The sequence below is a fragment of the Siniperca chuatsi genome, linkage group LG3 (genome assembly GCF_020085105.1).
Source record: "Siniperca chuatsi isolate FFG_IHB_CAS linkage group LG3, ASM2008510v1, whole genome shotgun sequence".
NCBI lineage: Eukaryota > Metazoa > Chordata > Actinopteri > Centrarchiformes > Sinipercidae > Siniperca > Siniperca chuatsi.
Window position 1 is genome coordinate 18,594,202 of NC_058044.1, and position 27,567 is coordinate 18,621,768.

A 27,567-nucleotide genomic window follows, 5' to 3' on the forward strand; every position below is an offset into this window, starting at 1 on the left:
TTTTGTCTCCTTCATCTCTCCTTCTTTTTCTTCTCTGACATTAGTCTCACCTGGGAGGGTGGGAAGAGAAGCAGGAAAGAAATGATAGGATCTCTCTATTTTAACTGGGTCAGACCCTGCAGCAATATACTCACAGAGAGATCAGACATTTTTCCTATTTTATTTAAAGTAATGAAAAAAATATATGTACAACAGCATGCATGCTGTGCAGAGTAATGATATAAAGCTGCATAGTTTTTACATCTTTCCTGTCCCTCTCTAATAAATGTCTTTAAATCTGAAAAAGGCAATCCATGGACACGATCAAAGCAAAAATACAGTGTATATTCTCTTTCAGTTAATATATTTCTGTTATGCATTTGGAACCATTAGCATCATCTTGCTATTTGGTATAGATTTTGAAAATTTTGGATTCTTGAGTTGGGCATTAGTTTGTGGGTATTATTTCTTTAACCGATTTGAGTATGGTTTCATTGCATTTTGAAAAATGCTATTGATATGTGAAAATACCGTCCTGCAAAACAAATACTCTACAGTATAAAATAGATGTTGTATAACACATTAGGAGTACTACCAAACACTGAAAGGCTTCAGACACTCATCGATTAATTGACCTTATGAAACCTGCTGAACCTGCTGATGAATCACCAATAACAGAGCTTCTTTGGCCCAAACAAACATTTAATGGTGATAAAAATAATACAAATTCTCCTTTGGCTAAAGGTTGATGTGAAGGCGCGTCAGGCTTCAGGCAGAGCCGCTGTAGTTAAAAGCACAGCAGAATTTGGCGTCCTCGGTTCAAAGCCACTGGCAGGTTGAACACTGTTTGGCAGGCTAGCTGTGTTTGTGCTCTGGGGAATCAAGCAACTCAAAACACTCTGTAGGCTCATGTTTTTGGCAGTTACAGCCCCCAGGCTGTTCTGGAGCAGGCGGGTACAGAGAGAGAGACATACTGTAAACACACACACATACACACAGCTCCTCCCTCTGTCATCACTTTTTCACTATTCTCATCAGAGCAACTTAGAGTGACTGGCAGAGTGCAAAGTATTTCTGTTTGAAAACACACACACTGTATGATATTACTGTCCATCAGTGTCTTTGCCTGAAACACCAGCTATCAGAAAAGCTTTAATTGGCAGCCTAATGGATGGCACATATGCTTCTATTCTCCTGAAAATGTTTCTTGACACTTGAGTGAGTCGCTGACAGGCATTCACCTGAAGAGAGGAAAGTAAAGCTCTTTAAATACTTGTCAGGTTGCAATTAAATACAGCCTTTACTGGGTTTAGTGTATAAGCATAGCATACGCATAATGTAGTTAATGAGACTGAAGGTATTAATAACTATATAGTTGAGATAGTTAGAGCTTTAACCATCATGTTACTCTAAAGGTATTTCCTTATTACTGAATATTATCGCTTCATTGACTAGAAAATGTGTTACTCTGCCAATTAAGTGATACTATTAATGTAACAATCTAATGTTGTCACAGTATTAGGAAATGTATTGCATAAGCAGGATTTCTCACATTTTCAACCCATATTGAGAGGCTTGGTTTATTTGTTTATATTATGTAAGCTATGTAGCACTATATATGAAAAACCTCCTCTGCTCTGTTCCTCAGAAAGAGCACAACAGGTGTCAAACTTCCCTGCTGTGTTAGCTTGTTCAGTTTTTTGAATTGTTGTGGTGGAGTACAGGCGAGGGGGGCGATGCCTATTTTCTTGCCTCTCACTGTTTCGAGACTGGTCTAAGGAATGCTAAAGAGACCTTTATCCTTTCTTTTATTCTCTGTGACTCAGCTCCAGACCCCATGTTGGCTCTTTGTAACAGTACAGAGCCTAACTAATATTCGTAACTTACAGACCAACTCAAAGTGCATGCAAAATGGCCAAGAGAGCTTTTTGGATTTTTTTCATTTGCTTTCTCTTCTTTTTAATTTCATAGACACTTCAAAACAACTTTACTTTCATCTGGACTTCCATGCGCAACCTCCCTTTTTTAACTAAGCAATATGGTCCAATGAGTTATTGTAGCCATATATATATATATATATATATATATATATATATATATATATATATATATATATATATATATATATATATATATATATATATATATATATCCCTAGTATGGGAGTATGGGAATGAATCGGTGGATGAAAAGTCAGGGTTGTGTGTGTGTGTGAGAGAGACAGAACAGTTTGAGTCTTATTTGCTGAAATCGTTTATTAGTCTGTAATGTTGTCTAATACCAACCTGACTGTCCTCAAGCTACTTTGTTATCTCTCTGCCTCTCCTACATCTTTCTTCACAACTCTCACACTCTCATTTAATCTCACCCTCACACTGTACTGCTAATTCCCTTTAATTCCTTCTTGGCTTTGTTCCTCATGCCCTCTTTTTCTTCTCCCCACTTTTTAGCTGTATTCTTCTCTTCTGTACTTATTCTTCCTCCCCACCTCCATCCATACATCAATGCGCATTTCACTCCCTCTTCACCTTTCTGTTACTCACTACCCAACATATTACTAACCCTGCTGATTACCTCTTCACCTGCCCTCCTCCTTCCTGCTGCTCAGCTGCTCAGTCATGCTGAGATAAGTCCTTGTTCTCTGTTGCATTAGACGAGATTTGAGCCGTTGAAGAGTGGAACTAGATGGAGCGGGACCTGTGACCTTTGACCCGTTGCCCTTTCACCCCTGTAGCCCTCCAGACCTCCTATGTGAACTTAAGACCATTCCCACAGTGAAGGAATTTACTAAATGAACCCTGAAACAGAATGAAGTGTTACTCACAATATTGCAACAACCTTCATTTGTGAACAGCTCTACTTTAACTAAAAACAAGTTAAGGCCATTTTAATGAATTCCAAAGAACTTCCATTGTCTAAAAAATATAAATGTGCAAGATATTTGGATTTATTTTGGAGGGATATAAAGGTTTCTCCAAACTTAAAGCACTGTAAAAGGTTTAATCGATTGAACCCTTGGCTGTTTTTGCTTGATTTACATTCTCTTTATTTACAGGCTAATGGCATAGTCACTACATGTCTTAGCATGCAATATACTACTATTTTTGGGAAAAGTCAGGCTACTCAGAAATTCCATCATTTGACATCTCAGTGTCCTGGAACAGCTTTGATTTTAAAAAGTTTAACTCAGTTTAAAATAATTTGAATGATTTGCCTGTATGCCTACAGGTGAGTTAGTGTCAGTGAGTTAGCTATTTTGTTATATCTAGTAAATAGTTTGTCATTGTGTGAACAAATTTTTTTACTCTGTATTTCTTTGCATTTAGTTGAATCTGCACCATAACAAGTCATGCTGCATTAGCTGCTAGCTGTTCCTGTTTTCACTGTAACCATGGATGTACAGGCTACAATCACTGTATTACTTTAGATTCTAAGAAAACATCTTAACATGATAGTTTTGAGGCAAGATATGAAGTTATAAGGAGCTTCTTTTTTAAATGAAGTGGATTTATGGACGTTTGCTTGCAATAGAAAACAGTGGTATTGGAAATAATGCTATCACTGGAAAGAGTAATTTGTGGTTGCAAGATTTTCACAATAACAGCTGCAGTCAAGCTCTGAGATATTTCTGTTTTTACAGGTCAGTGTCTATAAATTTGTTTGTAAACTTACTCATCAATCAACCCTTTCTCCCTCTCCTTCCTCTCTGTCTTTGCCTTTCTTCCCATCATTCTCCAGGGTGGTGAGGAGGAGCGGGTTTGTCCGGTCATCATGTGCACGCGGGCCTATCCTGACCCCGTCCCTGAGTGTCAGCTGTTCCCAGGAGAGGTGGAGGAGCCTGAGGAGGAGGTGGCAGACGAAGGCAGGGAGAGGGAATCAGACAGAGACAGTGCTGTGGAAAGCACCCAAGGGTCAGACACCTCAGACGGGCTGATTAGACCGGGGGACAAGGAAGACGCACTGGGGGATCTCTTTTTCCCCGGGGAGAAGTAAGCACAGTTCCATCTTTTTTTTTACTTCTACTTTCCTGTCTGTCTCACCATCTCTAAATCTTACTTCAGTCCACAATCGATTATGCTCCTTGTTCCAGTGCTGCATACGTAGAGACTTTCATTCATGGTCACAAATGTCTTGTCTGTTCAGGCCGATGGTCCTCACTGCTGTTTTCTCAATCAGACTCTGTAAAATTCTCTGTCAGACTAAAAATATAAAAACAGCATTTCAGCATTGTCAGCTGTCCTCTGCAGCATTTTTCCTCTCTACACTGCTTTGTCAGTATAATGTGTCAGTCTACAAGTGATGTTTTGGGGAAAATGTATCCTCTAAACTCAAATAAAAGCATGATATACCAGGGGCTACTTTTGTAATCATGTGTAATCATTAATTTCGGATCAGAATCTAAAACAAATTCTGTACTTCTACCATTACTTATGGAGTGCCTTTGTTTTAATTCACCACCCAAAATGAAGATAATGAATGTAGATTGTAAGCAAGTATAACACCAACCTCTCCCTCCTTTTCCTCAGGTGTGGTCACACCAGTATCTCAGTGACCTCTGACCTATCGACACGTTCTTCGGCTTCTCTGAACGAGGAGCAGTTTGAGGACTACGGAGAAGGGGAGGAACCAGACTACACTCCCAGCAGCCCCTGCCCAGACGACGAGACTCGTACCAACGGATACTCTGACCTCGGCTCATCTGTTCCGTCAAGGTAAGAGAGAGTTAGACAAAGAAATGTTGTCATGTACTACCTAAATTGATCATGAGACGAGATAGATAACAATCAGGTCGTTCAATCCCTGATAATTTTTATAGATCTGCTGCTGCAGTGGTTCCCAACCTTTGTTTTTATATTGACAACCGACTGTATTTATATTGACAATGTTGTTGTGAACTGGTCAATGTGGCTGCTATTTTTGGTGTCACGAGCACAGTAAAAGTCAAACATTTGGATATTAAAACATGCATGTTATGTCTCTCCCCTACCTCCTCCGAAGATACTCGAAGATAAGTTTTGTCAAACTCTCTCTTTAAAACTCTTTGCTGTTTTGTTTGTTTGCTTTTTGCCCAAGTTAGCTTGTTGCAACAGTAATAGGAACATCACACACGCTAATTGTGTAGCTAAGTGGCTGATGACGGATTGATTATGTCGTGTGCTGATGACCTACTTCAGTTCAAAATTCAGTGTTCTGTTGTTTTGGGCGTGACAGGGAGCGGCAAGGTCAATTACTCCACAAATAGCCTTAAGTAGCTATTAAGATATATATAATTAATATTCAGCATTTCCTCCAGGCCCAGTAGTAAATGTTTAGTGGCCCAGCACTGGTCTACAGACCAGGGGTTGGGAACCACTAAGTGCAGATAATTATACATTTCAGTTGTGCGTAGGCTTCTTTGTTGTTTCACAAAGGTAAAGTTATGATGAAGACAATGACTAGTTTCTGTAGCTTCAACTCTATTAAATATGATGAACTTGAGGCTCCATTCTGTAAACTCCAGCATCATTACCTGATCATATTATTCTGAGTCTTGACTGTAGTAGTGTAGCTTAGGAGTTCTTGCCCTCAAGGCCACATTAATATTCATCAAAGGCCTGTGTTTAATGGGATTAAGTCTCCTGGCTGATAGACTGCTCGATGCTCCTTCCACGCATACCAAGCAGACAAAACTCACCAAATGGAGTTGGCATGGAGATTTAAATTCAAAATGAGGCCCAAATTTAGAAGAAGTCTTAGACAACTCAGCATGGGAAAGAAGTTTGAATAACTACAGTACAAAGTGGGTTAAAGGTACACTCACTAATTTTAGTGCCTCTTAAACCAAAACTGTTGACTTTTTGAGGTTGAGGTTGAGTGTTTAAAACTCAACTGTGAACTGTGTTGATTTGTGAAACTATAACAAAATCGGGGAGTGTACCTTCATGTACGTACATGTAATACCTTGAAAGTGATAATGCATTATGGCTTTTCTTTATTTTGGCAAAAGATTTGATAATGAAGTCATTGTTTTGCTGTTTTTGCTTTGAGTATTGGCACCTTCCCAACATTCTGTAACACAATAAACCAAGTGGAGACTGCAAGTTATATTTCTGGATTCAAATATTCATTATGAATGAAGTGTTGTTAGTTCTAATGAGTTCCTGTGAAGCAAAGGGTTTGTCCCAGAAAAATGGTCCATCTCATAGACAGAACTTTTTTCTTTCTCTCCTTCTCAATAATTGGCATCTCTTTCTCTCTCTGTTTCAGTTAAAATTTTTATTGCTGTTATTTAGTGGCTAGCTAGATGAATTTTCTAGGTGTCTTGGCACCAGATACATAGTTTTATATCAGCCTCACTTCTCTACACACTAAAGTGGTGTCACACATGCAAAAGTAAAAAACAAACAAAAAAAGCCAGTTAAATTTAAAATGACTTCTTCTGTGTGTCTCTGTGTGTGTTTACAGTGCAGGCCAAACTCCTCGTAAGGTGCGTCAGCATTACACTGGTGAACTGATGGATGTCTACTGTTCTCAGTGCAGCAGAAAGGTCAACCTGCTAAATGACCTGGAGGCTCGCCTCAAAAACCTCAAGGCTAACAGGTAGGACACACAGAAGCATACAATCACACACACACAACACATTATTACACAAGATCTACACCCACCAAATGGCAGTTGTTAGTACAACTTCAATAATGAGTAACTTTGTGAGCTAGGACATTTTTACACAGTTTTTAGCCCTTTCCTGCCCTCAAACCTTTCCCACTGACCACCATACTCTGACTGTAAGCTATTCAAATCAAATCAGATCACCACCATGTATTCGCTGACTGCAATTCTTCTTGCTGCTTTTATTCAAATTAAACTTGATATAACTCCACATGGTGAAACGTACCATAGCAGCCACACAATACCCAATTCCATAAAAAAAAAGCTTCTAATTGAAAACAAATAGGATGACGTATTTCTGTGAAAAATTTGCGTTCATTATCATGGCAAGGTAATTTTTAGACACAACCGTGGTATATTGAAAGACATTAATTAATTAATTATACATGACAGGAACTATACAATGCACTGTTTTCAGGTGAGACAGAAGCAAAGGCTGTCAGCTATTATGTGTATTGTACAGGATACACACAGAGGGTTTTGAAGTGTATTGGTCCACTCACATTGGACTGGTGAGGTTGACTCAGGGGTCGCTGTTTGCTTTGTGGGCTCTTTTTTAGTATAATGTAATAAGAATGATGTAATAGTGTTAGAGAGGCATTTAAAGTGTTCCTCCTCCTGTTTTATGCACGAACCTGCACACACACACACACACACACACTAATTGATTGTTATATAAGGCTGTCACTCCTGTGCTTACCTCATCAACCATTGTAATAGGGAATCTATTATTGGAAGCATAATCCGTGGTGACCATTAATAGCTCTACTCTCCACCTGAAAACACAAGTGCATAAGTGAGTTATTTGAGAACACGAAATGTTGTAGAATAATGTTTTTGAATATAGTGTGTACTGTAGAGTCATTTTTTTCCCTTGTTACTTGGATTCTCTGCTGACTCAGCAGGATTTCTCCCCAGAGAGAAATGGCTCTATAATCCAACATGGCTCTCCTAATTAGACCCCTGCGAGTAGAGATGGGCAGAAAGAAAGAGTTAGTGGAAAGAGCAAGAATATGAGAGTGAGTGAGATATAATCGATTGGAGAAATTACTTTGAATAGAGTGAGCTCATATGAATACAGACTGAATAGGATGGTGGAGGGATTGGATTTTGGGGAGGATAAATATTAAGGCATGGGTTGCAGGTCATGTGGATGAATGTGAAACTGTGTAAAAAAAATTAAACAAGGCATCATATAGATCAATCCACAGAATGAAGGATTTTAGGCATGACTAAATGGATTCAGAATGGACAGAGGAAGGAGCTTTTGCCACTAAGCAGCATACAGTATTTAAAAGGATCACTTGCGCATGTCAAGCTCCTTTAGCCACAATTAATTAAATTAAATTGGCCACAGTAAAGAATGTGCATTTACTGTAACTTATGGGATGAAGCAATGGTGCCAGGATTTTTAGAACAACCCCAAAAACTCAAATAAATGTAAAAACACAAAGCAACATAAATTAAAATTTTAAATGTTCTAATTAATTTATTTTGTACATTAGAGTACCAGTAAATGAAAGACTGAAACAAGATCACATACACTTTCACATGAAAATGTTCATTTATAAACGTGTGCATTTTGTACTGATGAAAGTTCAGAGATATATATTAAAATAAAGAAATCTGCTCTACAATTTGGCCTCTTAGATGTCTTAGAGGACATTAGGTTAACAGAAACATTAGCTGCAGGGGGATTGTTTTGCCACTCAGGATTATACACTCTCTGTAAAACTTTGCTTCATCTAAAGGCTGAGAGGATCCTCCTGGAAGATCAGCCTTTTAGACACCCTTGTCAGTTATTTCTTTGTACCACTCTGTTTTCCACATTCACTGTCTGCACTGAATATGATACATCTCTTTTGAGCTTCTTCACAGTTTGCGTGACTTAGCGAACGGTGCTATTGAGCAGAATGAGTGAATCTGAGAACATCTTGTTTGTTCTTTTACTTTCTAAGTAGTGAGAATAGTATATGACATGGTCGACTTCAACCCCCGTAATCATTAGCACCTAACAAATTTGGGTTGACATGACACAGATTGAAACATGCACAAAGCTATTTCATATGGATGCAACACTGATTTTGAGTTTTTGTGTTTAGATTGTTTTATAAAATTTGCCAGTTTTACTGTACAATGCTGTATATTCTGCTGTACTGTATTAATTTAGCCTTACCAGGAGTTGATGATAATGTTAGTTTTATGTCCCCCTGAGACAGTTGCTGAGCTGACAGAAACCTCCGCTCACTGAACCAGGAGTGAAATTGTATTATCATTGACATGTCCTTCAGTGTTTCTTTCTCTCTCTCTCTTTCCTACATATCTGCCATACTGAATAGCCAAAATCTTAATTGCCATCAGCAATTAGTTCATTGTTGAGCTGTAAGTCTAGACATATCCATAGCAATTCACTGTAATAAAAATGTCTGTAATTTTGTTTTTCCCTTTGTAGCCCCAACAGGAAAATCTCCAGCACTGCTTTTGGAAGGTAGGCCACTCACCTTTATGTGTGTGAGTCCAAGTGGTCATTCACTTGTACGCTTGTGTGTTTATGCATTATACAGCCTGTGCTGCATGTGTTTGCTCTATTTGTTGATATGCACACACACACACACACACACACACACACACACACACACACACACACACACACACACAGCAAGAGTAGTTACTGCTTCCTTATCAGTCAGCTGCCCGACCATTGTGCTCTAACAGCCAGTTAATTACTAACTGGTTATTGAGAGAAAATACAGGACGTCTGGATGGAATTAATCTGATATGTAACCAAGCGTGCTGTCCTTTGTTTTTGAGTTGAGAGAAAGAGTTTGGCCATCAGCTTTTTCAGTGGCAGCCATGTATCCCTCTTCATGGCCTGTTGGTCTGTACTGGGTGAAATGTTTTGTATCTAGGCTTTTGTCCTATTTCCACCCTCAGTAACTGAGTTATAGTGACAGAGTGAAAATGGCCTGTCAGACCTGATCTATGTATTCAATATAAGGTTTGGCTCTCTCCCCCTGTTCCTTCTAATGTCCTCACTGTCTAGTTTGATTACTTCTTCCTCTTTATTGCTCTCTAACTCTGTTATTCTGTTCTTTCTCCTTTCAGTTTCCTCCATTTTCATGTATCTCCTCTCCTCTTTTCTCTACTTTTCTCCTCTCCTCTCTTCTCCTCATTTCTCCTCTTCTCTTTCCTCCTCTCCTATCGTATTCTCTCCTCTCTTCTCCTCTTCTCTTTTCTCCTCCTCCTGGTGGATTTGCAAAGCAGAGTGGCGGCCTTCAGGCTCCAAGTAGCCCAGAGGCTTCTGAATCGCGCAGATATTTGCTGGGAAGACCCATCACAGGCGCTGTTACGAAGGGCCAGTGGCATTAGACTGGACCGGCAGCTTTTCCTCTTGAGCCAGGGGGCTGTGGACATCATGAGACTGTTGCCATTCTATGGTGTGGTTTTAAAAAATGCTCCAGTACACTCGAGAGGGAGGTGTGGGGCCAGGACCGTGGGTATGGGAGGAGCCTGTCTTCCACAACCCCCTGATCCAAGCATCTACTCAGGAACCCTGCAGAGCTGCTTTGCGAAGGCTAGTATTGTGACACTAGGCCACCTGAGATGTCAGACAGGTTGGACTGGAAGACACCACAGCAACTGTCAGAGGAGTCGGGTGTGAAATCTCTGAGACTTTTGGAGAGGCTGAGGTGCTGAACTCCTTGTCTGCATCAGCGCTGTGCTCCTTCAGTCAGGCGAAGGGGGAGGAGCCTCCAACGTTTCCAGCGCGGAGGTTGGCGGTGGGTCCAGAAGGCTGGCAGGGAGAAGGAAAGCTGCTGTCCTTTGGGACTTGTGGGGATTTTTGAGGGAATGAAGGGGAAGGTTTTATATGCAGCGTTAGTGAAGGCTAAGAACTTTACAGCACTAAGGGAGGTCAGGGAGCATCAGTGGCAGTGTTACCTGGGGGGGCAGAGCATGGCGGTGTATCCTAATGTGGGGGAAGGCTGTGTATTCTGCAACATGCCTGAGTCTGTACATCATGTGTTTATTTAATGTCATCGTGTGTTGTCTTGATTGTCTTTACTCTCTGCTGTCTGTAGGAAGATGGGAGTGGGTTTCTCTGAGGGGTTCTATGTACTGAGGCCCAGGTATTCTGGGCAGACAAAAGACACAAGTGTTCTGATTTTCTTTCTGGGTCAGGCTAAACTGGCTACTTGGCTCACAACTTGTAACAGGGTGCAGGGTTTAGGGCTGGTGGACCCTGAGTTATTGTTTAAAGGGCTGATCTCTGTGTGCCCCAGGGCTGAATGAATACTATGTTTTTGTAAATGAGCTTGATATGTTTTAGAGGCTGTGGTTTGTAGACAGGGCTGTTTGCAATTTGATGGGGACTAAACTGGTAATTGGGTTATGAAAATTTTTTTGTTAGTCAGTGTGTTGTACAGTGCTGTAACTAGTACTTGGTAGACATACTTTAATAAGGTTAAAAATCTCTTTTCACCTCTCTTCTCATCTCATCTTTTCTCCTTCCCTCTTGTCTTTTCTCCTCTCCATATTGCTAATCTCAGTAATGGATCAGAGCTTGCTGTTCTCAAGTTATTCCATCAATGTAAAAGGGGGCAGCTGTAGTCACATCATGGCATGAATGTCACACTTCATTGTGTGATCTGCGCAAACCTGTGTGTGTCTGTGTGTGTGTGTACTAATTTGAATTCTGTTTGCACCAGCTTCTCTGCTTGTCTGCTTGGCACTGTCCTTATAGTCCTGTATCATTGACAGTATGCTATCTTACAGCAGCATCATTGCAGGATAGAGCACACTTCCTTTCTCTCTCACTCACACACACACACACACACACACACGCAAACGCACCAAGAACCAGCTGGTCCTCCTCACCTGCATCTATTCCCGGCAGATTCTTTAAGTTTGTGTGTCTCTGTGTGTTTGAGCAGGCAGCTCCTTCACAACAGCAACTTGAGCAGTAGTAACGGCAGTACAGAAGACCTTTTCCGAGACAGCATCGACTCCTGTGACATCGACATCAATGAGAAGGTATGAATGTGTTTGTCCGTCCATATGTTGATCTGTGTCAGCAGACCTTTATTTAACTAAGCTCTTTTAAGCACTGAACAAATGCTTGTGGGGAATAATAATAACCCTTCTTGTTTCTGCGTGACTACTGAAAACTCGTAAAAGATTAAATATACCTCACCTTCAGCATTTTTATGCTCTTAGCACTAAAATCACAGAGTCAAGAGTTGTTCCTGGTGGATGCGCAGCTTAAGTTAAGAATGCTAATTCATAGGATGAGCCCTGTCAGGATTCCTCTTACGTCTGCAAATTCAAGGTTTATCATTTTCAAGCCTTCAAAACCTTGGGAATTACTTTTAGGAAGTATGGAAAGTACTGTTGTTTAGTGTCAGTGTTTAAACATTATGAATCTTCTTTCAACTATAGACTCACTTTAGTTTTACCTAATGGGAGAGTTATTGTTATGTTGAGGGATATTTCCTAATTGTCATACAGGCCAGCGTTTTTGAGCACACATCATCTTAAATCCCTAAATATAATCTTCAAATTTAATTATGTTTATGGTGTAAATTCAGGTTTTAATAAACTGCATCTCTTTCTATCAGGTGAGTTCTCTGGAGAAGAAGGTGGCAGAACTTGAGAATGAGATTCTGATGAACGGTGATCTCAAGTCCAAGCTGAAGCAGGAGAACACACAACTAGTACACAGGTGGAGTCAGAAAACTTGGTTTCAGAACTACACAAGAATTATTTTCGAACAAATAAATGATCAGCCCAGTACCATATTATACAGATCATCCTCTTTTTTTCCCCTCAAACAACTAATCTTGCAGACATAATGCAACAAAGTGTAGCAGTAATTTAGTATTCACTGTTTCAAAACGTAATACTCAGCTCAGTAATGATACTGTATTGAATTCATTTTGTGTGATGTGTTCATCATCTCAGGGTTCATGAACTGGAGGAGCAGCTGAAAGACCAGGAGACGCGTGCAGAACAAAATCTGCAGGAGGGGCTAAGACGACACCGAGAGGCCTATAGCAAGATGGAGAGAGACAAGAACACACAGATAGAGCTGCTGACCAACCGGTGAGAAACACAAATAATCAAGCATCCTAATGCATAAAAAAACTATTTTTTATTTGCATGCAATTGCATGAATTCATTAAAGTGTATATAATCTGATGCTGAAATACAGTTTAGATTAGTTTTTTAATGTAAAAAACTGGACTAGACAACGTTACTCTTAAATCCCCTGGATATGGACATTGATGTGCCTGCCTGTTAATCGAAAATGCAGAATGTAAAACTATATACTAAACAGCTCAGAGATTCCTCCTGGGGTTAGTCAGTTGCCTCTGGAGCTACAGCATAATGTGGATGTTTGCTTAAATCAGTGCCTCAGCTGACTATGAGACAAACTCAGCTTATATATGAAAGTCAACTAATAAACAGGATTTTGCGTTTTTAGAGTTAAGCTGCTGGAGGAGGAGAACAATGACATTGCTCTTAACATGTGCCGGCTCAAATCACAGACAGAGAAACTGGATGAGGTAAGCCATATTTACTTTTTGTCTTTCTTTGTGTATTTGCCTTTGTTTGTCTTTTCTTTATTCTGTCCTTATTTTTAAAGTTAAAGGAGAACCTCCACCCATTTTACGCATCAAGGTCTGTTTACAGGTCTTGGGGAGTACAAGTGCATATGTGAAAAAAGTAGTATAAGGCCTTTTGAGGCTCCAGAGGGGGCTGCGTGAAATCTAATAAAGACTAGAAGACTTTCTGTTTGGAAATGGAAAACATCTGGGCGTTAGAAAGAAGTGAGTTTGCCAGACCTCTGTAGCCCACTCCTCATCTCTGCTTGAGGCTTGCGGCTCGAAGCTAAATTAGCCATTACTGAACTGTTGGATGTGGAGTTACATTGTGGGTAATGTAGGTGCCAGATTTTGACAAGGAAGACGAATGTGTGGAATAATAAAAACGATATCTTGGATTCTGCTGCATCGATTTTTAGCTTCTTTTTTTTTTTAAAACTGCCCATTGAGAGTCTGGCAGTTTTATAGGAGTTCATGCTAAATCGGTGGAGTACTCTTTTAACACATCCAGCTGAGCTCTTATCTGTACCAACTCTCTGTTTCTCTTTCTAATATGCAGTGTCTTTGTAATTTCCATACCCATACTTGTCAACACAACCCTACTGTCCCTTTCAAAAATGGCAGTTTCCCTAATAGCCAAATAATGTTCAGCGTCTGCGCACACACAAACAAAGATTAATGAGGAACTGTAATTTTATTTACAAGATGAGATGTTCTACATCCTTTGGGAAATTTTGAGACAGTACCCTTGTAAATGATACCTGACTAAGTAGTTGTCAACACTAGCTCGCGAAATAAGAATGTGTGACCAAAAGTGTCACAGAAAATAGAAAACATAACTCTATATGGAAATACTTGTATGTTGGATTTTGTTGAATAACTGCACACCCAAACCCTTTGATACCAGAAACCTGTATTGTTTAATAGTATATGTACAAAAGTGTCTGTCAATGTAGATATGTGTGTATGTCTTTGTGCGTTTTCAAATTTTGAATGATTGCATACTGTAAATGGGAATGCCTATTTCATAAGTGATTGTAGGTGTGCTTGTCTGATATCACATAACTGAAACGCATACATAACACAAAACAAACTTCAAACTATAACTGTGTGTGTATATATGTCTGTCCTTCCTCAGGAGAAGCAAAGGATGACAGACAAGCTGGAGGACACCAGTTTGCGCCTAAAGGATGAGATGGACCTCTACAGGAAAATGATGGACAAACTGAGACAGAACAGACACCAGTTCCAGAAAGAAAAGGAAGCCATGCAGGAGGTGGGAGGGACTATTTTATGCAATCAGACACATGCACAGAGTGGGTTGTATGCTCTACTGCTCACTCTGTTTCCTCTCTTTCACACTTCTCTCTCTATTACTGCAATTATGCTGGCTCATCCACCTACAAAATACTGCAGTGGCATTATATAACATTGTTCATCTGTCCTTTCTCTGTGTGTAGCTTATAGAGGACCTGCGTCGAGAGCTGGAGCATTTGCAGCTCTTCAAGCTGGAGACAGAGAGGCCTGGCCGCAGCCGCAGCTCTTCCTCCGGGCTGGCAGACTTCAACAGCAGGACCAGGGAGGTGGAGCTAGAGCACGAGGTCAAAAGGCTCAAGCAGGTACTGATGAAAGGCTCTGTTCAAATATCTTTGTTGTGCATGGTCAGCTCAGTAAGTACTGTAGTTACTGAGTGTGCTTTAAGGTGCAGAGATAATCATAAAACGCCTTCACATTGATTTTAGAGAGTGGGAAGCCTGTTGTACAGCTTTCTGAAATCTGATGGTGTTTGCACAACTGCTAGTCTCCAGGAAGGCTGTCATACATAAGAAAAGAAAGGATTTAAAAAAATATCTAAACATAAGACTAGATCAGAAAATAATCACAGCGAACTGGGATTGCTGTGCTGTTAGGAGATAATGCCTTGGTTTGGATGCACTGAAGAGTACTAGATGCACAAAGATATAAGCTACATAATTATACCTTCACAGACTGAATGCTGCCTATCGTCATGGTTTATCAGTTGTTGTTCAAACATTGAACAAAGTACTTGTTTTCCTATCCCTGATTTCCAAAGTGTGTCTCAATTTGATACATTTTTGATGGAGTACAAGTTGATTTTATTGATTGATTTTTCACCATTTAACATGTTTGACTGAGCATCATGCTACTTACTCTAAGACTCTGACTCTATGTCAGTCCCTTCAGGAATTTGCGACTTTGTAATCGTCATAATAAATGCAAATTCAGCTAACCCCTGTATTATTTCCTAGGGCACACACTGAAACAGGGTGGGCTTAGGCAGAATATATTATCATACATTACCAGTGGGGTTAAGGGTTGGTAATGATCTTTAAAAGCAGCACTGTCCTCGACATGTTGTACTGATAGTTTGGTAATTGAATGGGAAGTCCAGTGCAGCTTAATTTAGCTTTATCACAATTTATGAGAATACCAGCTGCAGAGTACATGTGTTCTGTATATTTTCTTTGTTCTTTAGTTTCAGTATTCTTAGATACATTGACATTTTTGCCTCTAGGTATCTGCCTGCCACAGTTAGAGAATCAAATGTCAAGTTACTGTTTCCAGTCCTGCAAAGTTTACAGACCTGCTGCAAAGTAACCATTAGAGATAAGGGAGTAGATGAGTGTTTTTCAGATGTTCTCTCTGATAAGACTAGTAAGAGATGTTAACGCTCCTTGACGTTGTATAGAAGTCTGTGTCTGACCCATTCTCATGACATGTGTTGAAATGCATTAGAAATTAAGCTTCCAAGTTGCTAACCCAACAGAAAAGGCAATACAAAAACGAGAAGTTACTAAAACCACCAAACCCTGATGTAACTTTGTAAGTGATGCAGAGCCAGTCAGTTAGAATTGCTGATTTGTACAGTGTGTGTATCTTATCAGATGATAAGGCCCATGTCCTCCTGTACCAAACTTGTCACACTAAGTGCAGGCAAGCAAGAAGGGGAATGATGATAATGGTTTTATACCAACTTCAATCAGCAGATAAGTGTTTCTCTGTCAACATATCAACTTCCTATCCTGAGCTACTTCCTGCAGTTTAAATTATGTAGCTGTGTGTTGGTAACAGTCGTAATTTGAGAGACACTGCCCTGTGACATCCGTGAGGATAAGCTCACTATCTTATGCTTGCCTGTGCACCTCTGTAAATGTCTGTATGTGTGTGTCCAGCGATTTGTGTCCCAGGACTTTCTTCCCCCTGAATTCCAGCACCTGGTGTTGTCTGGGGCTCGGCTCCGTCCTGGTCTGATGGTAAAATTGCTTCTGTGACCTTTGACCTCCCGATTAACCACTAATCACAATGGAGTAGAGTGAACTTGCCCGAGCTGAATTGGGGTCAGTGCTGCAGTTCCCTCACTAACAGATTAAGGATAGAACTAGGGAAAAGCAAACTGACCTCATGTCAGCACTCAAAGGCAACTTAATCATGGAGCTTTCATAACACAACCGGACAAAGCAGGGGAGCAGTTTGTTCTGTAACACGCATAACCCACGTTATGTCCTGTAGCCAAAATAGATGTGCATTGCTGTGTTTGCTGCTGGATGAGGTACCAAGTGAAGTGTTTTGTCGTATGGGTTGCGTGAGGCTTGAGTAGCGGCCATTTTTTTAAAAGCATCACCACTCCTGATACACATGTGTTGTCCAGATACTTATCTCTTTCTCTTCCTATCTCTCCCTCTACCTTCTCTACCTCCCACCCTGACTCTGTACTTCAGGAGAACCAGAAGCTGAGGGAGCAGAACGATGAGCTTAACGGTCAGATCCTCAGCCTCAGTCTACATGAAGCTAAGACCCTGTTTGCCACACAGACCAAGGCCCAGTCTCTAGCTGCTGAGATAGATAATGCCTCCAGAGACCAGGTAAAACCAGGACAAGATACAGACTGTACATTATGAGAATGCATATTTTATTCTTGAACAACTCTCTATTGTCATTGTTGACTATTGTATAACTACCAAGCTTCTTAAATGGATTTCATCTGAACAAGTTTATAGGTGCCTCATGCAGCAGGTAGAGCATTGCTGTATTTCTAGGACATATCACAGCAGAGCAGTGTTCCACATATTACATTGTTGTAGATTTGAATCAAATATGCATAATATGGAGGTCATCACCATGGCTATATCTCACACACAGACACTGACAAAATACTATGGAAATAAGCTATCCATGCTTAAAATGGAATAACTTAGCAATATGAAATCTGTACCTATAGCAGCATTAGAGCTGAAACAATTAGTCGATTAATATATAACAATTCATGTGCCTGATTGCAGGTGTACCCATAAAAAATAATTTGTATGTAGCCAATAGTAAGAATATTCTAGCTGTAACAAAAGTAAAACTAAGAAACTCTTGTGCTATAACACTTTACCTTACCTTGTTGAAAAACTGAAATAAAAATGAATGAATGAAGTCTGACATACTTCTCTCTCCCTAGTTAATGGAAGCCCTGAAGGAGCAGGAAGAAATCAACTTGCGTTTGCGACAGTACATGGACAAGATCATCCTGTCCATCCTGGACCACAACCCCTCCATCCTGGAGATCAAGAACTAGCAGTGACTCAACTGGAATGAGAATCGTTCCCGGTCTCGGGAGAATGAGGATCTTTCCAGTTGTTTGAACAGAACCTGCAACCCGAATCAGGAAGTTGTACCAGAGCCAGTCTGAGAAACTCGAACATATAAATAGACAGACACCGCCCCCTGCTGTTTTTGGCGGGAAAAGAACTTCTCTTGCAGAGAAGGTAGAATGGGATTCTGCGCTGAACTAAAGGGAGTGTTCTCAACCAGTAATTGCTCTCTGACTGTAGGTCATACTACTGTGACTCTTCAACTTGATCTACCCTTGCTCTGTTCTTATTTGCTGTCTATGCTGTGAACTGTAATTACTGTCACAACTTTGAACCGGTGACTTCTTCCCAGGAATATCCTGCACTCAACATGCTTTGAGGATCGACAAAGTCGCTTGATGTAGTACACTGGACATAATGTACCTTGGCATAAAAACTGGAACAATGTAGCAAACCTTACGTGGGTTCTACTGTATCCTGGTGTAACATTAGCTGTATTATCCACAGATAGAAAGTTTGGTATAATGTAGAGAGAAACAGTCGTGAGACAGACAAACAAGTTGGCAACCAGACTGTAAACCCAACTCTCAGAGGCATAAAAGCAGACCAGTTTGGTGTTGCTTGATCTATTAACTGCCCATCTTTTCTCCTCTGTCATGTAGGTGTTCTCTGAAGAATGCATGTTGATGATGTATTTGGACAGGCACGTTTTAAGAGAAGATAGAGAAATGTGGCAAAAGTGGTCAGAGAAAGAAAACAATGAGAACCCCTGTATAACTACAAGGGAAGCAGAAGAAAGAAAGAGTAAAGCATCTCTTCGCAAAAGAGGTGGGGAGTCAGACAATGGACCATGTATGCTAGCAAAGGAGGGTTTTAGTGAAGTCGTGATGGCTAATTGAAGGTGAAGATTTTAGTTTTTTGTTTATTCTTGAGAACATGTCTTCCAGTAATCTTGCAACAGCACTTGCAGTGTCAATCAGTCCAATAGTGAATATTTTTCACTGAGAAGTGGCCCTTAGTTGGTTCAGATGAGCAGTAGAGTGTCACTTTATGGAGCAGAAGCTGCAACCAAGGAGTGTCTTTAAACTGTAACTTCCATGGCTGTTATTTGCTAGCATTGCATGAGCTTGAAAAAGTACATTGTTGCTAGCAATAGACGCAATGATGTTGCACAGAAATGTAAGGATATGAATGTACAGGATGTGTGGTGGATTTACGTTGGAGTGACTGGTAGCCATTGTAACATGGTTTACTGAATCATCTCTTTATGCTAAGTGAAATCAACTCAGATATTGTACGTGAGCATGCACAGGAGACTCACTTTTTGGTACAAAAGACTGGATTAGCAATCTCATTGAAGCCTACAGGTTGTATATTGTTTTTAAAGCCCTCTGAAACTCTCTAATACTGTAAATATCATGAATGTACAACTGGATATTTCACTTTGTGTGTGGCCAAAAAGGCCTTTTGACTTTAAATCTCTGTAATTGGTCAAGATACGTTGTACTACATATGTACAGTATTCAGTATTGTAATGAAGAGGGCATTGTTTGGAGAGGGAAAAATTACAATCTGCTGTATTATGTAATTATTCTACACTTGAGTTTTGCTTCCTTGCACAAAAAAAAAACCCTTTTTGTTTCCTTTTGCATGGTTCACCTTTTCTTCTGTCTGTGCCTTTTGAGGACATTTTTCAAGATGATGTTGCTATAGATTTACATAGTTTTTTGAAGCTACATTCTGTCGGTCTGACATATTTTCTTGACTTGTAAATGTTGTAATTATATAGTGATAATTTGTATTCATGTGCCACTCATCACTCTTTTTCAGATTGATACTATGATAACTTTTATACAGTTTTATCAAGGAAGAACCTGTGATTGCTTAGGTGTCCTATTAGATAAGCGGCATAGCACAATGCTTTGTATGGTACGCAGGCCAGGTTAGCATTTTGGGACTATTTTGTTAACGTAATGATTTTTTAATGCAGTGGGGCATGTTTTGTTGCGTTTCTCAATTGTTAGTCACGGTTAGTCTGTTGCTTTTCAATTTGCTTTAAACTGGCTTTTTATATGGTTGTAAACTGTCTTCCTAACTTAAACTAAATGGTGAGCATTATTAGAAATATTAACTTATTTACCAATACCTGCTAATTCGTGTCATGGTCTACTTCACAAATCTTTTCACTCTATATCTGCTCGTGCCATTCTAGATTAAAAAAAAAAAATCAGTACATTAAGCTGTAAAATTTGTCACAAACTCATTTCTTGTAGCTTTTAAATTTTGAATTGTTAGGGCTATCCAATGCAATGTAGTCACTATAAAAAGCAATAAAAACGGCTTTGGCAGTGATGCTGTCTCATGAAATTTATCTAATTTTAAACTACGTTTATTTCTCCTCATTTCCATTTACATGCTATAATTTCTAAAACATGAAACCATTTATTCTATGGCTACCATGTACGCTGCTGATGTCTACGCTGCCATTGTGTTGTACATACTGTGCTTTAAATAAAAACATTTGACCTGGCATTAAAATGATCTTATCCAGTTACATGACTGATTTCAGAATGTACAATCACAATTTAAGTGTGTCTGTGTATTCGTCTGTCTTTCAGTGATTATAACCCTAACCGCTCCAGTGGAGCTGCTCAGTGGCCAGCAGATCAGACTGTGGTTGTACTGGACAGTTTCCAGGTGTGAATGTGTGTAACTGTGCGAATGTGAGAGCATTGCTCTCAGTGAAATGTTCCTGAATGACAAATTTAACAGTACTCAGTGATATTCATGCTCATTCCTTTGGCTTTGTATGTATATATTTCCCAATGGCCTATATATATAATATAGGTTATTGGGAAATATGATTCAAGCAAGGCCTATCCAAGGTAATTTTTTTAATACTACAATGTGGCCAAAAGAAAAAATTACAGTCTGGAAGCATATCTCTATAATTTGAACATTCAAAAAGGCAATAAACTTGCATAACTGGAGTTGAAAAACATGCTAAGAGAAGGATAGATCTATCGTGTAATCTATAGTATTTGGCCAAAAATATGTGGACAGCAGAACATTCAAGTATGTGCACACTGCAATATTACAAGAACAGCCTACACTCTAATGGGAAGGCTTTCCAAAAGATTTTGGAACCTGGCTGCATGGATTTTCTCTCATTCAGTTGGGGTTGAGGTTGGACTCTGTGCAGGCCAGTCAAGTTTCTCCACTCAGAAAACCATTTCTTTATGGACCTTGCTTTGTGCATGCTGTCCACATAATTTTGACCATAGGGTAATTTATGAAAGCAGTCAGCTTGGATTCATGGTGGTTTATTCGTCCCGTTTGCTTGAGAGTCAGAAGCTGTATTTATAGCCACTTATGGCGTTAATTTGGAGCAAATACTGTTTGCGGTTTGTAGGAGAGCTGATGGGCAGCAGAAGTGGGTTATATTTATGCCGCAGGAGTTGTTTGAGAAGTTGCTTTTTAGCCGCTAGGGGTCACTGTTGGATCATTAACTTCCCTAACTCTAAAATAAGAATTACTTCTCAAACCTACATGGGGTTAGCTAGTTATTAATACTCTAAACGGACTGTAGGTTTCGTTGGGGTATTCCTATAACGCCCTTTAAACTGTATATTAAAACCTAACTCTAAAAATATGACATTGTTTTTTGTGCTCTGGCGCCACCTATCAGCGTATCATTTGCTTCCTATTCCCACAATATCCGTGGGCCCTTCGGTGTGTGCTATACGGGGGAGGCGTGCTTCCGGCAGGTAAGAGGTAGCTAAATTAAAGTTATAGTTATTGGATTTGTTTTCCATTAAAAAGCTTTATTGGGAGTTTCCCTTAGCTGTGTGCTGTATTGTTGCTTTTCCCCATGGTAAGCCCATTAACTGTCAACAGCCGACCAAGACGGTTTGCTGTCAATCACAACGCTAGCTAATGGCTGACGTTAGCCTGCCTTAGCAGGTAGTTAGCTGTTAGCAGTGAACTGGCACAGAGCCACAGTTACAGTTGTTCATCAGGATTGGAAAGAATACTTAAATGTACTATACTATTAGTATAACCCAGCTTTAAACGTTACCGGTTGTATTGGATTGCTTTTAAAAGGAACATGGCTTACTAGTTAGCTATATAAGCTATAGTAGCTTATTGTATCAAACAAAGGAGAATTAACAATTAAATCCAAGTGAGTAGTTAGTAAGGTCCAGTGTTTAACATTTAGGAGGAGCTATTGGTAGAAATTTTATATACTATTTATAAATATGTTTTCATTAGTGTATAATCGCCTGAAAATAAGAATTGTTGTGTTTTCATTACCTTAGAATGAGCAGGTTTTTATCTACTTAGGCAGCGGGTCCCCTTCCACGGAGGTCGCCATGTTGCACCACCATGTTTCTACAACGGACAAACTCTAGATAGGGCATTTCGCTGTTTTCATGAGTTTCGCGGCCACCGTAGTTTCTCCTACGTGCTCGGAACGGGTGGGTGATGCGAGCGATATTCAAATGGTTGCAAACTGCAATTTCAACGCTAGATGCCACTAAATCTTACACACTGGACCTTTAACTGTTTAAGTGCACCAGGCATCACCAAAGCAAAGCCAGCACAGTGAGAAGAACCAAGAGTGAACAAAGACTAAAGAAGCTTGACTAAAGATCAAATTAATACTTTTTAGAAAAGGTTAACCTAGCTAAGGGGGATTAATACAGTAACTTAGTCATACCATGCTTCTGGGTCAGCTTCACAATTAAGTCAATTCATCAGCATAGAGCTGCTAATGCCCACTAAGGAATATTTTTGTGTACCAGACTTAATTTTATAATAGAGGTAGTTAATTGTCAAAATTTGCCAAAAATGGCTAAGATGACATTCATTCAAAATGTACTCTGCTCAGTGCAAAGGGAAGGATGCTGGAATTCCCATTTGAAAGTTTTCTTTCAATGATGTTGGGTAAACGTCCCTATTAAGCCCACCAAATCTGCTTTTCAGACATTTTTAATATATACTGCCCCAATTGTCAAAATATGTCACAAGTATGGCATGGGCTTAATGGATGTTTTCCAAATAAGCCCGCTTCAGGATTTGTTGATAAATAAATATATGTGTTGTCATTTTGTCTGTATCTCTATCCTGTGGCGTGCTGTTGGCATTTGAAATTGGCCAAAACGTCTGGTCCAGCCAGCGGGTTGAAAGTGCAGATATATTTCTGAAGATTTCTGAAGACCGACTGACTGAAAGAAAAACAATTTGCTGGTTCAATACCAATGTTCTTAGGATAGTAAATGAGTCAGGATTTACAATTAAACATTTTAATTGATTTTCAAATGTTAATCACATTTAGGCAGGTAGTTTGAAAACAATGCAAAAACAGATTTTAAAACAATTCAGTTCATTGTGGAGTAACATTAAAATATACAGTTCATTGTGAGGAGACATAAGTCACAACATTTTGAAGCTCATGTATAACTTAAGCAAAATAAAACAGAACGATGTCAACATTTCTGCTATTCAAGTAATATTCTAACATGTCTTATTCAAAACACCAATCACTTAAATTTTGATAACAAATGAGTACTCATCAAAAACAGGAGTAGAAATATGCAAAAAAAATGTTATTTTCTGAGGGTAACAAAATCACCAAAGTTATTGAGGCATATGTCACACATGTGCTTCAATAACTCAATATTGACTAATCTTATTGGCTTACAATAAAAAGTGTAATTTATGTAGCAAGCAGCTTCATTGGAAGAAACATCACACAGCAAAAAATGATGTAGTTTTTTTTTTTTTTTTTAAATTTGACTTAGAAGTTGCAAGTGGGCTCATAAGGTAAGTAAGTGGGCTTAATAGGGACGTTTACCCTCCTCAATGTTCCTCAATATAAAGACATGGAAGTCTCTTGAATAAGTTAACGATACCATAGGTTTATGTTATGGCCCTCAGTTTTAATTATTTAAATTTTATTTCTGAGAAATTCTGTTTTTCTTCAGCGTGGTGTGATGAATGGCTTAAATACTACAATACCCATGAGCCTTAGCCACTGTTGCTATGGAGAAGAAGCCAAGCAGAGGTGTGACTCAGACTGCACCATAGTAGCTTAATACATCTAACATTGACTCATAATCCAAGTGATTCAAACTGTTGGATGTATTAACATGTACAAAGCTTAATCTTTAGCCTTAGCTCACGATTTGTGGTGCACAAAACAGGATTTTTAGACTGACGACTGGACTTTTCTTTCCAAAATGCTCCTTTGGAGTTCCAATAGACTTCCCTCCCTTTGTTTTATCTATCAACAAACCACATATTTTCTAGTGCAGTTGCTCATCTTAGATAGTTTCGTCCCCATCCAAGCCTTGGGAGTACTCTAACTGCAAGTCATCAGACATTCATGTCATTCAAGTCTGTGCAGTAAATGAACAGGACTTTAACTTCCATAACCCTGGAAGCCCAGAATAACTCCTCCCACTTTGCTACTCTGTTGACAATAGCTTTACAAGTGCATTGAAAACATATTTGGGTTTATTAAAGTGTATTTTAAAGACAATTATAGTTATTTAAAGCACATGTAAAGAAATATGACTTTCAGACTAGTACATTTTGCAATAGATTTTAAAATAGTCCAGGGTGTAAGTTACATGTACTGGTTTTATTATTATTATTTGGGTTTTATTATTTTTGACCAGCACAACCAAGATGTACTGAGGGCCCTAGGTCAGTGGATCACCAAAGTCAGTAGGATTCATTCTCCAAATATAATATTTTCACAAATCTCCACAATAACTGATGATATATCAATTTTCTATATCATGTTCCAATGAAAAAATGATTAGATTTTTTATTATTATCAAGTTTTGTTTTCTTTCATTCTTTGAACTTATATCAAACCCTTCAACTATACATTACAGGTGACGTGATGCCTCAAAATGGTAGGAACAGTGAGGGTAGAAGAAGAGGAATGAGTCGCAACACCTGTAAAGCCAATAGTCAGGTCAGCGGTCAGGTCCCAGCCACAGGTTTGGTTTATTGTGCCATTGTTCACAATGGCTGCCCAGCTGCTGCCACTAGAACCAGTGAGAGCACACCAGCTGGCACACTGAATGGTACCAAACCACAATGCATGGTTAATGGTTATATTAACCATGGGTACAAGGGCAAGAGTACGAAAGCAGCGCCCCAGAGGACACTCCGAAAACAAGGAAGCACGATTTCAGCTGTCACTGATGCCTCAGCAGATGGCAGGGTCCACAGTGCAGGCATTCCAGGTGGTATCTCAGTGAATGGGGCCACCAGTCTAGACACTGTTGCTTTGCCCTGTAATTCTGACCAAATGGCACCAGAGCCCAGCCCGTCAGCAGCAGCAAAGAACCAGAGAAGAAGAAGGAACAAATTCAGACGTAAGAAGAGGTGCGCCACCTACCTTATAGCTGCTTTGAATAAATCATTCAGTCCAAAATGTACATGCATAATTACTCACACCTGTCAGTCTAATCTCCCCTTTATGACTTGAGTGTGAGCTGTTACAAGGCTGGTGTAAACAATTGCATTGGTTAAAGTGGAAATGTATCTGTTCCATCAGACAGGCAACTGAAAAATGCGACTGTAGACAGGGTGTGACGTAGAAGAAAAAATACCTCTCTGTTTTTAGCAAATAAATGTATTTCCCAAAATGTAGAACTACTCCTGTAATAGCTCCCACTGCTCCCTGACGAAATATTTAATGAGCATGTATTGACAAGAAACAACAACAGTGTCAGATAATCACAAATAGTGTATGTAAAGATTTGCTTTATTTCCCTTGGTGTCTCTGCAAAGAAGAAATTTGCCTGATTGTGATCTTTTATAGACACACTGAAGTCGTCTGTCCGGAGAACCCGACACCACCAGTGGTTCCACCACATGAGGAGGAAGACTGGGAAAATGAGATCCAAGAGGTCACACTGACTGACTGGGAAAAGATGTGTTTTGGGGTCAGACCGTATGGTAAAGAAAAAAACATTTAAATATATATATATATATATATATATATATATATATATATATATATATATATATATATATAACCTATTTTGCAGTAAGGATAATTACAGTAGTACTGTTACCACTGCAGTCACTGTAAAAATGTAAGAAAAGTGCACAGAAATGTTGTTGATAAGACATACATTCATTTTCAGTCTTACGTGGTCATTGTTCTGCTAGACGCTGATGTTTATGTCTCAATCTGCTGGAACCCAGTTGAACCTACAGGCTTGTATCTGGACAGAATTAATTAGATTAGAGCTCAAAAATGCTATGAACAAGTATTGGTAATGGCTAATTTCAGCTTTTTTCAAGGTTTATCTCACAACAAGCTATTGATACTCAGGCTAAGTTGTGTTTTAAAGCAGTTTTTAGGATTCAGATCAGGCCAAGTACTGGTATTTACTGGTATTCTGTGCCTCTTCCAGGTCCAGAAGATGTGCTCCATTTTGCTTTGCGGGATTTAACACTTAGGCAAAGGGACACAGTTGACCTGCCGTTGACAGCCAATTACAGCCCGACCGTACACCACCCACGCCCTGTCCAATGGTCCTGCTACGGCATTCCCACTGAGCCAGACCAGTTCGCAGACGCTGACGAGTAAGCCAGGCATATGTTGTTGCGTTAGAGGATTGGTAGAAATCAATGTTCACGTACCAAAATTAATTGAGAAGTTCTGCTGTGGATGTAGTTAGCCCTTATTGGCAATGTGCAGATTTTCTGGTCGTGTGACCTACTTGGGGATCCTGGATAGTACCCATGCTTAGAATATTTGTTTTTCCTCATCTAAAACATTAGTGGAATAAATAAAATTTAAAACTTTAAAACTAGAGCTATGTTAAGCTTCAAAATCAAATAGGTTAATCATAGATCAAATATTGTAGGGTGGAGTCTAGGTTGCAATCAGGTTATTTTTTTATGGTAGGTCTTATTTTATAATTTATATTCAGATTTTATATTTGTTTTATATTGCAACATATTAATTTGTTTGGCTTCTGTGGTCTTAAAGAATGATTTTAGCTAACTACCATACATTGCTGTTGTACCGCTTCAGTGACTGTTGTTACTGAAAATGGTCATGCATTTACTGTTCTTCCATTTCATATCTTCATAATTTTTCTAGTCTTCCAAGAACTGAAAAAATGTTTTTTATGCCTGAAATGGGATCACTGTTGTCATAATAAGTTTCTCTTTTTGAGCTATACGATCAATTTTATAGTTTATAAATTGCACAAGTTCACAACAAGTACATGAAGCAACTATTTTCATTTGGGGCAGCAAGCTTAACCAAGAAATTATGGATGGATTATGTAACAGGAACTAATTGTTATCTGCCTGTTCAGACCTTCATTTTCATTTTCACAACCACAATAAATCACATTTTCTTCTACCTTGTGGTCAAACCTTGCATGTTTATCTCCACTAGTCACTGCTCCAGTAAAATTGAGGTTCACCTGTGTAGCAGGGCTCTCCAGGACGAGCAGATCCTCCTCTGTTTACATCTCTCACTCCCATTTTACCACATAAACCAACAACTCACTTCGCCTGGTTTAAATCTTACAGTTTTTTATTTTAGGGAGATTTTAGAAGCGATGACAGCTTTTGGCCACTAGATGGAGAGTTGGTGTCAGATTTCTTTTCTCATAAGTTGTTCCACACACCTTTGGGAGTTCAGTGGGTTCATTCCCAAGATCTTGGGAGACACTGCATACTGTTCCAACCTC

General features: G+C 39.4%; 2 protein-coding genes and 1 long non-coding RNA gene across 8 annotated transcripts in view; 2 read left to right on the plus strand and 1 right to left on the minus strand.

The window, feature by feature from the left end:
* Window positions 1-20,368, plus strand: part of rab11fip4b (RAB11 family interacting protein 4 (class II) b) — a 61,268-nt gene extending 40,900 nt beyond the window's left edge. For 3 of the 5 annotated variants that reach the window (XM_044188994.1, XM_044188999.1, XM_044188996.1), the window contains 13 exons: window positions 3,718-3,968; window positions 4,506-4,691; window positions 6,424-6,558; window positions 9,080-9,115; window positions 11,559-11,658; window positions 12,243-12,346; window positions 12,586-12,726; window positions 13,109-13,190; window positions 14,368-14,505; window positions 14,690-14,848; window positions 16,424-16,504; window positions 16,970-17,113; window positions 17,695-20,368. In XM_044188994.1, the coding sequence (XP_044044929.1) occupies window positions 3,718-3,968; window positions 4,506-4,691; window positions 6,424-6,558; window positions 9,080-9,115; window positions 11,559-11,658; window positions 12,243-12,346; window positions 12,586-12,726; window positions 13,109-13,190; window positions 14,368-14,505; window positions 14,690-14,848; window positions 16,424-16,504; window positions 16,970-17,113; window positions 17,695-17,811 (1,674 nt within the window). In that variant the 3' untranslated portion in view covers window positions 17,812-20,368. The remainder of the gene's footprint in view (window positions 1-3,717; window positions 3,969-4,505; window positions 4,692-6,423; window positions 6,559-9,079; window positions 9,116-11,558; window positions 11,659-12,242; window positions 12,347-12,585; window positions 12,727-13,108; window positions 13,191-14,367; window positions 14,506-14,689; window positions 14,849-16,423; window positions 16,505-16,969; window positions 17,114-17,694) is intronic. The other 2 variants (XM_044188995.1, XM_044188998.1) reach the window with 1 other exon arrangement.
* Window positions 2,215-3,775, minus strand: LOC122872905. Its single transcript, XR_006377329.1, has 2 exons — window positions 3,652-3,775; window positions 2,215-2,777 (listed from the first exon to the last, which is right to left on the minus strand). It is a non-coding gene; the product is annotated as an uncharacterized LOC122872905 (long non-coding RNA).
* A 771-nt stretch (window positions 20,369-21,139) lies between the features above and the next one.
* LOC122872904 lies at window positions 21,140-27,233 on the plus strand. Of its 2 annotated transcripts, none has more exons than XM_044189006.1 (4): window positions 21,140-21,601; window positions 24,733-25,231; window positions 25,671-25,807; window positions 26,272-27,233. In XM_044189006.1, the coding sequence occupies exons 2-4, from the start codon at window positions 24,741-24,743 to the stop codon at window positions 26,445-26,447; spliced, it is 804 nt and encodes a 267-aa protein (XP_044044941.1). In that variant the 5' UTR covers window positions 21,140-21,601; window positions 24,733-24,740; the 3' UTR covers window positions 26,448-27,233. The 2 variants fall into 2 exon arrangements, with proteins under 2 accessions (XP_044044941.1, XP_044044940.1); XM_044189005.1 differs by having other exon boundaries at window positions 21,144-21,594.
* The last annotated feature ends 334 nt before the right edge of the window (window positions 27,234-27,567 follow it).